The sequence below is a fragment of the Clarias gariepinus genome, chromosome 23 (assembly GCF_024256425.1).
Source record: "Clarias gariepinus isolate MV-2021 ecotype Netherlands chromosome 23, CGAR_prim_01v2, whole genome shotgun sequence".
Lineage (NCBI taxonomy): Eukaryota > Metazoa > Chordata > Actinopteri > Siluriformes > Clariidae > Clarias > Clarias gariepinus.
Window position 1 is genome coordinate 16,340,025 of NC_071122.1, and position 15,801 is coordinate 16,355,825.

Consider the following 15,801-nt stretch of genomic DNA (forward strand, 5'->3'; position numbering starts at 1 on the left):
TTCTGAGAGGGATGTCTTAAAACCCATAAGTAGTACAGCTTTGATTATTGTTTGATATTTGATTATATGTTTTAGAGAATTGGCTAATTTTGCTTCATGTGTGCACTCCTAAAAAAAGTGTTCACAGTTTTAAAATGATCTTGTTTCTGACAATGGCACAGTGGTGTAGTGGTTAGCACTGTGGCCTCGCACTTCCAGGGTCGAGGGATTGATTTCTGCCACAGTTCTGTGTGCCTGAACTTTGCATGTTCTCCCCTTGCTTGGTGGGTGTCCTCCAGGTACTCTGGTTTCCTCCCACAGCTTAAAGACATGCAGATTAAGCGTTCCCAAATTGTCCAATGTGTACCCTGCCTCATGCCCCAAGTCTCCTGGGATAGGCTCTAATCCTCTGCAAGCCTGTATACAGAATATACAGTATAGGAGATGAGTGAATTTTTTTGAAACAATTTAGGAAAAAAAAAATTACAGTGAGCAGTCAATGCATTCTTATGAAATTTTTTTTTTTGTGAGGTCCCAAGCAAATATTCGCAAAATATAACTCCAGAAGTTTGCAAAAGACAAACTGAGGTAGGTTTTTGACAGGGTAGATTTTTTTGGGATCAACATGATTTTTTCCAAAATAGTAGCCATTTAATGCACTGTGTTTAGTTTATTAAAGATGTGGGAGCTTGGGTCGCAGGAGCAAAGGGGCTTCATGCAGGTCCCAAACAAATACTCATAAATTACACATAGAAAACCCAGCTGAGTGAACCGAGGGTGATACAGCTGTCTAGTCAAGGTCAGAAAAACAGGAATTTTGGGAAAACCATCTGTCCGATTACTTAGAAAAGTAGAAACAAGCTGTTCCCGGGGGAGGAGGGATTGCTTCATGCTCAAACCCCTCCATCTGTACGATCCATCGTAATTTCCAAAGTTTTTGTATTTAAAAAAAGAAAAGTGCAATGCCAATAATAGGGGTGCTTGAAAAACATTTTCATTTACCCAAAGAGGGAAACTCTCACTCATTTCATTGGGTTGACATGAATTAGCATACTTCGTAGTGCTGTTTAAGACTGGGCATATTTGCATAACCTAAAATATACACACATGCCAAAAGGCATGTTTGCAAAAATTATTGTCAGAATATTAATAGATCAACATGCTTACCCTCTTAACAGCCCTGTAGCCATTTCCATGTTTTTGATCTAGTCAGCTTTTATAGTTCAGTGAAAGAGAATATATAGTGCAATCCTTTCCATCAAACACACCACTTTCACATGTACAATTACCTGTAGTAGCTTTTTTTATGATGCTTTTCTATAATAAATGATCATTAATACCATGATCCTGAAGACAATAAACTTTTTTTTTTTTCAATATTAGATAGTATAAATAGAGCTTTAGTATACCTTAAGCTACAGATGTTTAATCAATTAAAATGGAAACATTTTGCTGGTATAGTTTCATGTCAACTTGTTCCCAGATGGGAAAGCGTCATTTCAATCCCAGATAAAATATTATATCTTGATGAGTACAGTTTCTTTAATTACCCTTTAAAAAAAAATTAATGTTTTGTTACTTCCTTGTGTCTTTTAATTTTTTTTTGGTATGTAGACGTCTACTAAATCTAAGGCAAACAGGAAGAAGTCCAACAAAGGGAAAGTCTACTAAAGTTTGAGACAATTGTTCGATCCAGCACAACTGCTTTATGGCTTCTCATCCTAACATATTTTTAAAAAGATTCTCAAAAATGTCATCCATTCTCTTCAAACCTTAAAGCTAAATAAATAATAAATAATGACAAAATATCACACATAAAAACTTGATACCTGGTGGTTTTCAAAGCTATCAAAAGTTAAGAGAAGAGTTCATAAAACAGCTAGATCATGGCAGGATTTGGAACGAACTTTCAAGGCCATTTTTTTGCTGTTCTTGGCCGCCAGTCTGTCGAGGAAGCGGCGGGCCTTTTTGGTGATGCTTTCCTTGCGCTTGTAAATGGAATGGCGGTGCTCACTGGTCTCTTTGCTGTCCCGTCGCAGACGGATCTGCCTCACAATGCCTTCAAACAGCTCTTGGACATTGTGGTTCAACGATGCTGATGTCTCAATGAATTTGCAGTCAAAAACGACAGCGCATGCCCGTCCCTCTAACAAACAAAACAATTGCATTTGCTAATGTAATTGTGTAATAATTTATGTACCCTATAAATAAGGAAACAAAATTTCATGCTCTCACCTTCCACTGCTACCTCACGACAGCGCACCAGGTCACTTTTGTTGCCAACAAGAATGATGGGAATGTTCTCAGCTTGACGGATTCGTCGCAGCTGAATGCGTAGCTCTGATGCACTTTCAAAGCTACTGCGCTCGGTGATGGAGTAAACTATGACGTACGCATTCCCAACCTGCATGCAGTAGTCCTGCACCCACTTCTGGTCCTCTTCCTGCAAATTGCAGACTTCATTAAAAATAAAAGTTTTAGTGTGCCAGGAAAAAAGTCTACTATAGTAAAACTAGAAACATTTTTATCTGCTAAAAAATGGTCAAAAATAGTATCCTGCCAGGTAACGCAAAACTTTTTTAGCAGATAAAAATGTTTCTAGTTTTTTTGTTTAAATTGTAACAACATGATGGTGGTGGAAATTAATGATTGAATCAAGTGGCTTTTACTGTCATTTTAACCTAGTAAAATAAATTACTGTTCTCCCCGGACCATGGTGCTACACAAAACAACAAAGAACTACACAAGGCTACAAGTAACTAAAATGGACTCCAACACAGGACTACAAAAAGTGCATATATGCAAACGTTCAAACAGTGTGAGACTTAAAACAAAAAGGGACAAGACAGCAAGTACACCTCTGAATTGCTAAAAAAAAAAGATTTTGAAGTGGACTTAAATCCTGTGGCATGACCTTAAACAGACCATTCATGCTCAAAAACATTTCAATGTGGCTGAATTAAAAAAATTCTGCAAAGAAGAGTGGGCGAACATTGCTCCTCAGTGATGTGAAAACCTCATTGCCGGTTATCGCACATGCTTAATTGCTGTTATTGTTAGTCAAACAATTATTAAGTTTGGGGCCAATTACTTTGTCACATAGGGCCAGGCAGGTTTGGACAGCTTTTTTCCCTTATTAAATCATCATTTAAAAACTGCACTTTGTATTTACTTGGCTTATTTTTGTATAATATTAAATGATCTAATTCATGTCAAGTGTGACATATAAAAAAAAACTAAGGAAGTAAAAAAACAAAAAAACAAACCACTTTTTCACATCATGTATACACACCATTAGCCAAAAGTTTGGTCTGTTTGGAATTGAGTGCGGTAACAGAAGATGGTTCCACTTGATGACCCTAAAGACGCAGGCAGTTTTTCTGTGATGGCTTGTGACTGCAGTTGTGTATTATGTTTATTACAAAAATTCCCATGAACAGTTTTATACCCGATAGTGGACTATATTAACCAAAACACATATTCTGTTATATTATATAGAAGGAATTATTTTATGGTTGTACTATCTTTCGGTTTTTGAATTCCCCTCGGGTTGTTTCCTCTTATCATCTCGGGGAGTTTTCTGAACACCATTGTCCGTGGTTTGCTCAACAGGGATAAACAGATAGTTATGATTTCTTTTTTTTTAGCTACATTTTTCAAAAGTCTCGGAGCAGACTTTTTGTTCCTGGAAAGATGCTATGTTATGATGTCCTCTATTAAAAGAACTATATAAATTAAATTGAAAGTTCAAAGTTTAGGAAATGCAGGCGAGGCATAATTGCAAAAGTAAAGACTTTAATAATATACAGTAAACACAAAGAAAAGAAAACAAACAATAAGCCAGTATGAGAACAGGAACTCCAGAGTATTAGTCCAGGTGCGAGACAAACCATACCCAAAGTCCATTTATACATATGGTTAAACAAGCCACAGGTGATCTCAATCAAAAACCATGTGACACTGGTGCACCGTGGGAAATAATGTCTCAGTCAAAGTCCACATACACAATAGCCACACCTAAAAATGTTTGGACAAAACTCCTTACTCCATGGTCTTTTCCGATTTTTATTTATCAAGACTGTTGAACAATGCTGAAGAAATCCAAAATATGCATTAATCTCCTTTGAACAGCTGAAATTGAGATGTGCCTGCTACTTATGCTATTTGAAGCCTCCATAATGGCAATTCTAATTTAAGGTGAAAAAATTTTGGTCAAATTTTAATTGGTGTACTTAAACTTGTCTGGTACTGTAGGTTTAAATAACATAATAGTAATATTTATATAGTGCCATAACTGCAGGGCTATTTTACCTGTTATGGCACTATACAAAGGTGAATTTTATTCCTCCATAGCATTCAACAAAATACAGTGGTGCATAATATTGTAAACTATTGCACATAACATAGTAAAATGTATTATTTAGTTGTACGGATTAGGACATAACATTTGCATTTTATACACTGATTGCAATATTGCATTTGCACTGGCTTAGGACACTCATTTGTGTAGATTAGTGCAGAGCAATTTAAATACATAGCAGCTACTTCAAATTTTGTATTAATTCTGTACATTTGCATGCTGTGTCAGGGACATGAAAATGTAGAACTTGCATTTAATCCTTGTTGAAATGCAAATATTAAAATCAGAGCAGAAATCTGCTCTCAACTTTTCTTGTTCCTATGCCCAGTGGACAGTGATTTTACTTGTGAATTATTTTGAAGTAAAAGTCACAGACAAGATCTGTTTCACACAAAGCAAAGTATCTTTAAACAAACCAATCAAAAGTTTGGACACAAGTTTGGATTTCTTTTCCCTCATTCTAGGACAATACTGGATCTTTTACACGGGGATCACCTGTTCTGTTCTACATACACATAAATATATATATATATATATATATATATATATATATATATGTATAAAGTATTACTATATAAATTAGATCTAGTTAGATCATGTGATTATAAGAGGTCTATGGATTTTATCCTGAACATCTTAGCAATACCTTCTTCGGAGATGCCAAACAGAAGTGTCAGTCCTAGCCATTACTGTCTTAACATTTTATCTTGTTTTATCCTTATAAATCAGTCATTCAGCAATGCTAAAGCTTATCTGCCTCACAACCATCAGGGGGAGATGACACAGAAAGCTGAGATCAATAACTGTTTAATTAGGTCCCAAAGCCATCGATGTCCTCTACCCTGCATGGGTTTTTTGTTCTCTGCTCACTCAGTGCTAGACATTGGCTCTCTCATCTTCAAATTCGGTCAGTTTTGCCAGGAGCATTCAGTAGTCATGGTCAACACACCATAGGCGTTGCAGTTAATAGGAATGTGTTGGCTGTTGAATGAAAGCTTGCAAAAGCTTGATACTGTACATCCAAATATACAGAACTGCAAATATTTTTTTAAATTAAGTTCCATGTATGGCAAAACAATTTGAGTGATTCATTCCATAACATGTCATTACTTCATATCGTTAGATGTTGTAGAGGTGTCTGATGCTAATGAGAGCTAAGAATATTTCATTTATCTCATTGATTCTGAAAAAGGTACACTGCACAGAAGGTACAGGCTGTGTTTTGACTTCAAGTGCCAAACACCAGTAAAAATGATACAGTGGTTCAAGACCGCCTGGTTCAGAGACTGAAGGTTATAAGTTTTGTACCAAGCCGTCTCACACTGTTGTGTATTACAGTTTAATCAGTACCTATTTGTTTTTATACCTGCTTTTCTGCTTCCCATGTGTCCATTACTAAAAGAGTGGTTTCTTCTCCGTCCACTGTCATTGTTCTTTCATACATATCCTCTGAAAAAAGAAGACAAAAACGTAAGACAAACTTAATACCTATATCTTTAAAATAATCTTACACTAGATTACTATTGTCATAATTTACGAAACAGCCATCAATCTACAGTACTTTGTTACACAAATCTTATTATATTTTTGGAGCACCATTACTCAAACAGTTGACCTTATTAATAAGCATTTGAACACAAACCATTTCTTGTTAATCCCAGATTTCTTTGAAATTTGCCTTTTTTGTTTCAGCTTGTAGAAAAAATAAGGAGGGAATGAAGAAAAAAAAATAAAAAAATCACTGAGCCCTCTGTGGTTTGGGCTGATCATACAGACGGTTTTGGCATTTGTCTGAAACAGATCATGTCTGTGACTTTCACTTCGAATCCATTCCATATGGAGGAAAATCATATGAAATTTTACTATGTTATGTACAGTATAATAGTTTACTAAGGTAAACTACAGTACATGCTATAATATACCAAAGTTTTACCATGGTAGGCACAATAGGACACTATGGAGTACCAGGTTAAATGGGACTGCAGATATGGCGCTATATAAATATTACCATTATGTTATTTAAACATAGACTACCAGTCAAAAGTTTAGGCACAGTTTGGACTCATTTTGTACATTCAAGAACAAGACTGAAGATTTCCAAACTATAAAATAACACATATCGATTTAACTGATTACATAACAAAAACAATAGTAAGTTGTTATTTTAGGACGAAAAGGCCAGCTGGTAAAACGAGTGCTGCATATGATCCTGAAAAGATCTCAACCGTGAAGAATGGTGGAGGAAACATCATGATTTGGGTGTGCTTTGGTGCATTAGGGCACGCCAGCTTGCAGTTACAGAGGAAAAAATTAATTCCCAAGCATATCAAAAAATTCTTCAAAAGAATGTGAGAATGTCTGTACGTCAGCTGAAAGTCTGTAGAAATTGGGTGACGCACCAGGACAATGATTCAGAACACCAGAGCAAGTCCACAACAGAATTTCAAAAGGTTCACATGCCTTTTCTTGCCACTGTGTATACCACGGTACCTATACCATGATAAAATTTCTGAAATGCATCAGAACCCAGAAACATTATGTGGCAATAAAATCAAATCGGCTGTTAACTTAAATGTATTGAGTAACCAGGTTATAGCATCAATTAGGATTTTCTTCCCTGATGGCACAGGTATATTCAGAATTCAAATTGTGAAAGAGAGGTTATGGGTGCATGAGGAATCATTTTTACACTTGAACTGGCCAATTCAATTCAATTTAAATTCTATAGCGCTTTTAATAGTGTACGTCATCGCAAACTAACTTTGAAATAAGAAGTAATAGTTAAAATAAAAAGAATTTAGCTATGGGTAAACGTTTAAATATAACTATCAGTTATGGGGCAAAAGTGGAAAAGAAAAACTCCCTGAGATGACAAGAAGAACACTATCCTTGGTATGCATTTACAGCATATAAGTTTAAAAATCTTGGTGCCAAATTTAGAATAATACAAATTCCTATACAGGTACACTAGAATTCCTGGGACCTTTCAGCTTATAATAACCTAGCCGCCCCTTCTTCTACTCTCAATACAAACTGAGCCTTCCCTCTTCAGGGAAAAGAACAGCTTTTGTTAAGTAGATTTATGTCATTACATCCACTGAAATGACCCGCAGACAGAAATCACGCATTGACCTCAGCTCTAGAGGTTTCCAATGGTTTGAATGGTTGAAGGTTTCTTTAAGTTTTCAATGCTCTACATGGTTATAATAAAAATAAAAAATGTATAGTAGATAACAGTAAAAGAGAAAAAGATTTTACATATAATAAAGAGTTGGCACGGTGGCGCAGTAGTTAGCACTGTGGCCTCACACCTCCAGGCTCAAAAATTTCATTTCCACCTGCAGTCTGTAAGTGTGGATTTTGCATGTTCTCCCTGTGCTTGGAAGTTTCCTCTGGGTACTCCGATTGCCTCCCACAGTCCAACAACATAAGAGTAGGCAAAATGTTTTTTCCAAATTGCCAAAATTGTGAGTGTGTGTGCTTGTGTGGCCTGCAATTGACTGAACCCCGGCAAATGCCCCAAGTCCACTGGGATAGGCTCCAGGCTTCCCGCAACCCTGTACAGGATAAGCGGTTTAGAGAATAAGTGAGTGAGTGAAGAAAGACTATGTAGTTATTCATTTAAATGAATATGTATTTTATATCACTTCTTAGTTGTGATACCTACACAAACACACACATTCATATATATATATATATATATAAAACTAATAACTAACTAATATTTTACTTGAAAAACAAATCTTCAACAAATGTTCCATGCAGATCAAATGTACAGTACCATGAAAAATGATTTTCCCTTCCTGATTAAATTTTTTTTGCATACATATCGGTCACTCTTAAATCATTAAGATCACCCAGAGTGATCCCAGAGTAAATACAAAATGCTGTTTTTAAATGATAAATTAATTTATTAAGGGAAAATGCTGTACTAGGGACAAATGGTCCTGTCTTGTCCTATGTAAAAAAAAATATTGCCCCTAAACATAGCTGGTTGTGCCTCCCTTGGCGGCAACAACTGCAATCAAGTGTTTGTGATAACTGGCAATGATGCAACAGGACGCACACCTTCCAGAAAGTTCAACTTTTGTCACATCAGGCCACAGATTGTTTGCCCAAATGTTTTAGGGATAATCAAATGCAGTTCTTTAGATTTAGTTCTGGGTTCTTTTCTGAGGTTCTGGATGAGTTGTCGTTGTGCTCTTGGAGTAAGTTTGATAAGCCTGGGAAGGATTACCATTGAGTTTTCTTCATTTGTGAATAATGGCTCTCACTGTGGTTTGCTGGAGTCTTAAATCATTAGAAATGTCTTGGTAGTCCTTTCCAGACTGATACATGTCAATTACTTTGTTTTTCATTTGTTCTTGAATTTCTTTAGATAGTGTTGCATTTAGATCTTTTAGCATGTATCACTTTGTCTGACAAAGATTTAACTGCTTTCCAAAAATGACATTTTATTTTTGATTTAGCGTCTGGGTGACTTTTTCTCATAGTGCCATACCTTCTCTGTGCATTTATAGTGCCAATGTATATTTTGTGCAGAGTGCATGTCGGGTCTCCAATAAGACTAGATATAAAAGCAAACCTAAAATGGGAGAGCCAGAAGAAAACACAGACATGTGTGCTCCCTGGAAAGTAAAGCAACCAGTCACTTCACCATCAACAAACCTGAGTAGTCTATGAGAGAAGTGGAAGACAGCAGCCAAACATACCAGTTTACTATTATACTCTACACCTATGAATGCAACTGATCTGCTCCTTTACCTAAGATGAAATTTATTCACAAAAAGGTTTGACCAAAAAAAAAAGGTTTCAGCCCAGATGTATCCATGGAGACTGTGTCTGAGTCCTGAACTTACTGCCCTCTGCTGTAGTTTTCAATATATGATGTGCCAACAAATAGCCTACACATTTTAATCAAAGTATGTCATGATTGCATATGTCAATTTAAGTGCTAGACTCAAAGTAAGCGGCATGGTGGCATAGTGGTTGACATTGTGGCCCCGCACCCCCACGGTTCAGGTTTTGATTCCCGCCTCAAGTCTGTGTGCATGGAGTTTGCATGTGCTTCCTATGCTTGGTGGGTTTTCTCCGGGTATTCCAGTTTCCTCCCAAAGTCCAAAGACATGCAAATTAGGTTAATGGGCATTCCCAAATTGGTAGCAATGTGTGTGTATGTGTGTGTGTCATGTGACAAACTATTAGAAGCTTTTGCTAATGCACCCATTCTAAACCACTATGGCCCATCTAAACAGTTCTTTGTAGCAATTGGTCCTTCAGACATTGGAGTGGGAGCTATATTAAGAACACATAATACCAACATGCCACCATCAGCTGCATATTTTACAGCCACACTAATTCTGAGGGAATGCACAACTCCAACATGCACGCTCCAGCTCACCTGAGTTCTAATCAAACCATTCCTTTTTTTCCTGAAATTTAGGCCACCGTACCATTCCTAACACAGGGAACACTGGGCACAAGGCAGGGCACACCCTAGCTGAGGTGACAACCAACCAATGAAAAATGTAGACCACAATTACTAAATTTATGTTGGGTATTTTGGTGTGTATTAGTTACACCATACAAGACTCATGGTCAATTTACAGCAATTAGCAATAACCTTAAAACCATTGACAGATGAACTGAAGACAGTAACACTAAATGTAAATTAAATCTAAAACTAATTAGGATGGCACTTTTTAAGTAGTGAGATATACTGGGCACTAAGTGAACTGTCAAAGTTGATATTTTAGAAGAAGGAAAAACGGGCAAGCATAAGCATCTAAGCTACTTTGAGAAGAACCAAAATGTGACAGCTGCATGACTGAGTCAGAGCTTAATTTTCATAATATCAGGCCTTGTGTTGAGTCCCCAGGTGCATGTTCATTGCTTACCTGGGGAAGAAGGCAAAAAGGCAAGGCAGTGCAGGCAGTGTGATGATCTATGCAATGCTCTGCTTTGAAATCAATGGTAAGCAATGGTATTCCCTAATGGAAGTTACCTCTTTCAGCATTAAAATGTGATCTGCCCCACAGCAGAAATTGTTCGAAACGGAACATGAACATGAGTTCAAAGTGTTGATTTGCCTCCAACTTCCCCAGATGTCAGTCTGATGGTGGTACATGCCGGATAAAAATTACAAACCATTGTGGCTCACCATAGCAACTTACACGACTTTAACAATCTTCTGCTTTTGTCTTAGAGGCAGATAACATAGCACACCTTCAGCGATATAGTGAAGCATATGCCATAACATGTTTTGATTAATCAATAGAGACCTAAACTATATTAAGTAGGTGGTTTAATGTTATGGCTGAGTTTAATGTTATGGATGAGTCAGATGGTCAAAAGCAGTTAAATTAAAGCATTAAAGCAATCATTTAACTTTTAAAGAGAAAACTTATGTAGCCTTTTTTTTCAGGAACACACATTCACAGAATTCATGTTAACTTGAAATCACAAAGACGTAACCCTGAATAACAAAGAATCTGGGTTTACTAAAGAGCATATAATGCCCTGTAAGGTTGTGAAAGAAAATCCTATGGACACAGTGAGAGTGATAAACTGAGTATTTATTAATAACAGTTAAAACAGAAATAAGATTTGTATCCAATAAATTAAGTTAAATACAGTGGTACCTTGGCATACAAACACCCGGCCTCACAAATTTTCGCCTTAAAAACTAAAATTTTGCAAGAAATTTGCCTCGGCATAAGCAGGATTTTCGGCATATGAACGAACCAAGCCAAACTGAACGCCGGCTAGGTCGCATGCATGTCTGGGAGCTTGTTTGCGTCATTGGAAAGCCAAGTGAAGTGAGTTTATTTTTTTATTTAGTGCAGACATAGCACCATGGGTCCCAAGAATGTTAGCAAGAGCAGTAGCACGAAGAAAAGGGAACCACCTTCAGTTTCGCTTTTAAAGCAGCCAGTGCAAAGTGGAACCATAAATTATGGATGAGTGAGGTTTAATGTTTATTTAATAATATAATAATACTGTATTCAATTATTTGTCACATGTACCTTACAGCAAAATGATTTTTTTCACATATCCAAGTTAGGAAACTGGGGTCAGAGCACAGGGTCTTCCAGGGTACAGCAGCTCTAGAGCCTTGATCAAGGGCTCAACAGTGGCAACTTGGCAATGCTGGGGCTTAAACCCACAACGTCATGATCAGTAACCCACAGCCATAACCGTTTGAGCCACCACTGCTCATATTTTACTTTATTTACATGTCTTTTCTAAATCTTTTGATTACTTTTATATGCATAAATATGATTATAGTTTTGGAAATGGGTAAAATTAGTAATATGTTTGGGTGGCTAGAACGGATGTATCTGCATTTACAATATTTACTATGGGCAAATGGGTTTTGCAATACAAGATTTCACCTTAGGAACTCGTCTCCAGAACAGGTTCAATTCGTCTGCCGAGGTACCACTGTAGTCTGATAACAACAGCAACCAACAAATAAATATAAAAACTTTGAGGAGTGAAGGTTCTTCGAATCCTAGTTTTTACGAACACTACTTTAAATTTTATTCAGAATTTAAATGGACTCACCACCTATGCAGTTTTGGGCATCTTTTTCTTGGATTCCGGCAAAAATGCCGGCGAGGCTGGACTTGCCAACTCCATGATCACCCAGTAGGATGACCCGATAGAGACACTCATAGCCTGAGCTGTCGGACTCCTCTGAGTCTGAGGACCAGTGAGCTTGCAGGCGTAGTTTCACGTCTCCGGCCTGGTAGGAGGCGGACTGGGCCAGTAGAGGATGCTGAGATTGTTTGTGTATCCCTCCATGCAGAGAGGAGGGGATTGGAGAACTAGCCCTTCTCCTCACCATCTCTTTACCCCCTCTCTGTGTATTCAGGGTCATTTCAAGAAACTTTTGCACACCTTAAGCCAATAAAGGAAAGCACAAGTCAGTTGAAGATAAACTTTCATTTCAGCTGGATATTCTGCCTTAAACATGACTGACCCCTACAAAACAAAGCACTGATGTGAAAACAGAGCATGCAGTTACAGGTAGTGAAAAAGAAGAGAGGAGAAGTCACTAGACTTCAGTATGTACTTACAGCAATGTCTTGCCTGGTAGAAACGAGAAGCTACACGATGAACTTTGGCGTTTGGAACTAACTGTAACTACTTTGTCGAGTCTGGGGAGTTACTCGGAGCTGCTGCGTGCTGATGGTGACGGATGTAACGGTATAGCCCAGATGTCATGGCAACAAGCCGCAAAGTTCCACAACGCCGTTAAAAATGCACGAGCGGAATCAGGGGCTGTTCCCTCTTCTTTCCCTCCCTCCCTCTGCTCTCCTCCGCTTTGTCGTCTCGCGCTCGGCACGCGGGGTGAAAGCGCCTGCCTTGAAATGCTACATTTTTAGCATTTTAACACAAAGTATCTTTTTACACGTGTTTAGAGTGAATATTAATCACTGAGTCGCTGGACGTGTTGTACTTGAGCACATGCCCCTACATTCTCCTCGAGTCCTGTTTCTGTTTACATAGCAAAAGTTCATCAGTTCACTGAGGTCCGGAAGCTCTCAAGATAATTCAGTCCCAGTCTCATATGGACAAACATCCTACTCCAATAAAGTGATGCCGTTCTTCCAGTCCTGCTTAAACACACTGTTGCTGTGAAGTTATTCCAGCTCCCTTCATAAGTTTCCTAAATGATTCAAAAGGAGAAAACAATGGTCAAGGCATAAGTGTTAATGATTCCTTAATAATAATAATAATAATAATAATAATTATTATTATTATTATTATAAAATTATATATTTTCAGTGATACAATGGCCTACAGAGTTCTGGTTCTATTTCCGCCTCGGTTCTGCATGCATGGAGTTTGCATGTTCTCCCCATGCTTATTGGGTTTCCTCCAGGTACTTCAGTTTTCTCCTACAGTCCAAAAACATTTAGATCAGACTTTTCTTAAATTGGCACTCCCAAATTGCCTGTAATGTCTGAATGAGCTTGTAAGTGTGTGTATGCATGTGTGCCCTGCAATGGATTGGCACGTGCAGGGTTTACCCCGCCTCGTGCGCTAAGTCCCCTGGGATAGGCTCCAGGCCCCCTGCGACCCTATACACAGGATAAAGCGGTATAGACGATGAGTGAGTGAGTTTCCCAGTAAGAAACTCTCTGTGGCTATGCTGAAATGTTTCCAACTGAAACTAGAGAAATAATCAACCCATTTGGCCATGCATCAGGGTTTACAAAACCAGACTTGTTCCCACATTTAAGGCAATTAAAGTAATGGCCTAGTTCCCAGCAGTCACAGAGTTTTAGGATAGTTACATACAAGCAGTATTTAAAAAAAGACTTCAAAAAAGACTTATTGTACAAGGAAGTCTGCAATTTAAAAAAAAATTGTCATTTTTCAGAAAAAATGTCGGATTATTGTGTTATCTTAGTTCTTTAGATCAAACAAATTATTATTTTACCTGTGTCCTGCAGTGTTATTAAATCAGAATGTATATTGCCTGAATTATGTTAATAAATAATAATAATTACACAGTTTAAATGCAATGTTTTGCCAGCCACACTTCTTTCATATCCACATGTGAATGAATAATTTTGGCATCATTCAAATAGCACCTGTTTTGATTTTAAGCTTGTTTATTAGGGATGGGAATCAACCGGGGCCATCTGATATGATATTATCAAGATACCTAGGTGCGGATTCGATCTATCTATCGATTTTTTTCTGACTTTGTTACAATTCTTAATGATTTGCTCCTACCACACAGGATGCTGTGCTGCCTGTCAATGTGTAAATAGTTTAGAGGATCACCTGCAGGAATATAGAGGAACTGCAACATTTTACCACCTCAAATGCAAACAAACATAAATAAACAACAAAAAAAGGGGTTAAATGTATTGTGGGGTCACAATACAGGTATCGCCACACTTAAGAATCACAATACATCACTGAATAGATATGGCTCCCCATATTTAGTGTTAGTTATGGTAATGTTAATGAAAGTTGTGGTAATTAAAACTCCTTCACTCAAGTCTAAAAGAAGCTTTTGGGGAAACAATCATTAATATTAAACGCTTTTATAAAGTTAAAAGTGTTTCGGAATTAATCTCTAAGTAGGTATACTTTCCTTTGAGCACTCAGACAACGTTTTCAAAAGGAATGGTTTGTGTTTATGTTTTACCAAAAATCATTCCTCAGTTTCTATTAATCATACATGGATACAATAAAATTCCTTCACTTAGTGTTGCACTAAAGTGTTCTCTTTGAATTAAGATTGTGGGTTCTACTCAGAACCTCTTAGGTCTGGAACACAGTTCTAGGGTTTTGCATAAACAATTCTCCAGAAGGACTACCTTAACCCTCTTAATAGATTTAAGGTTTAACATCTCTAGTTTCATTATCCTTTTTAATTTTTTTTCTTTTAGAATAGCTTTTTAAATTAAAGTAACCAAGGTTCTGCGCCACTGTTAACATTAAACATTAAAAACATGATAAAACTACATAAAATGTATTTTAAAAAGTAAGACCATCCCAACAACTGCTTTTAACTGTGTTAACTGGGGCTGTTTTCAAGTTGTCTGAATAGCAATGATTAAAACAGAGGCGCTGTATGGAAAATCTGTGTTTAAACATGAGCTTTATAGGCATGGATGGTTTTGTTTTAACACAGGAAATAGAAGAAGAGCCTCCTCTGGGCCAACTGTTGCCATTAATGTCAGGCCTTTGTAATGAGTGAGTCAGGAAATTCCAAATCTGGTTGCCATTAACATCAAATAAATGGAAATTTTTATCATAAAATGTTATTTGTGAAACCAAAAGACATGACATTTGACAAAATAAACAAACAAATTTGTCCCTTTGCTAAAAAAGGTCAACAAATTGTATATTCACAGACCTGTATACATAAATCTTGTATATCACCGAAATGAGAATGGGTTCCCTGGTGAGTCTGGTTTCTCTTAAGGTTTTTTTTTCTTATTGCCATCACAGGGAGTGTTTTCTTGCTACCATTGAACTTGGTTGCTCATCAGGGACAATCTGATTATTCTGATTTATATAGAATTTCTCACAGAGTTCAAACCTATTTCTCAAATTTTCTTTTGATTCTGTAAACCTGCTTTGTGACAATGACCATTTTTAACAGTGCTATATAAATAAAGGGTAATTAATTTGAGGCGGCATGGTGTCTTAGTGGTTAGCACTGTCACCTTGCACCTTCAGGTTCTGGTTTCGATTCTTGCCATGGGTCTCTGTGTGTGGAGTTTGTATGTTTTCCCTGTGCTGTGTAGTGTACGTGTGAGCCCTGCAATGGATTGGCCTTCTATCCAGGTGTACACTTCCTTGTGCTCTAAGTCTCCTGTGATAGGCTCCAGGCCCCCTGTGACCCTGTTTACAAGATAAAGCAATATACTGTAGATGATGAGTGAGTGAATAAATTTAATTAAACATAAAATAAAAAATATCTTTTGCAA

General features: G+C 37.3%; 1 protein-coding gene across 1 annotated transcript; it reads right to left on the reverse strand.

Annotated features, from left to right (window-relative positions):
• Window positions 1–1,264: 1,264 nt before the first annotated feature.
• rem1 (RAS (RAD and GEM)-like GTP-binding 1) lies at window positions 1,265–12,846 on the reverse strand. The gene is made up of 5 exons (XM_053484176.1): window positions 12,421–12,846; window positions 11,906–12,241; window positions 5,706–5,788; window positions 2,215–2,422; window positions 1,265–2,125 (listed from the first exon to the last, which is right to left on the reverse strand). Exons 2-5 carry the CDS (start codon window positions 12,219–12,221, stop codon window positions 1,848–1,850), a joined length of 885 nt encoding a protein of 294 aa, XP_053340151.1. The 5' UTR covers window positions 12,222–12,241; window positions 12,421–12,846; the 3' UTR covers window positions 1,265–1,847.
• Window positions 12,847–15,801: the final 2,955 nt, after the last annotated feature.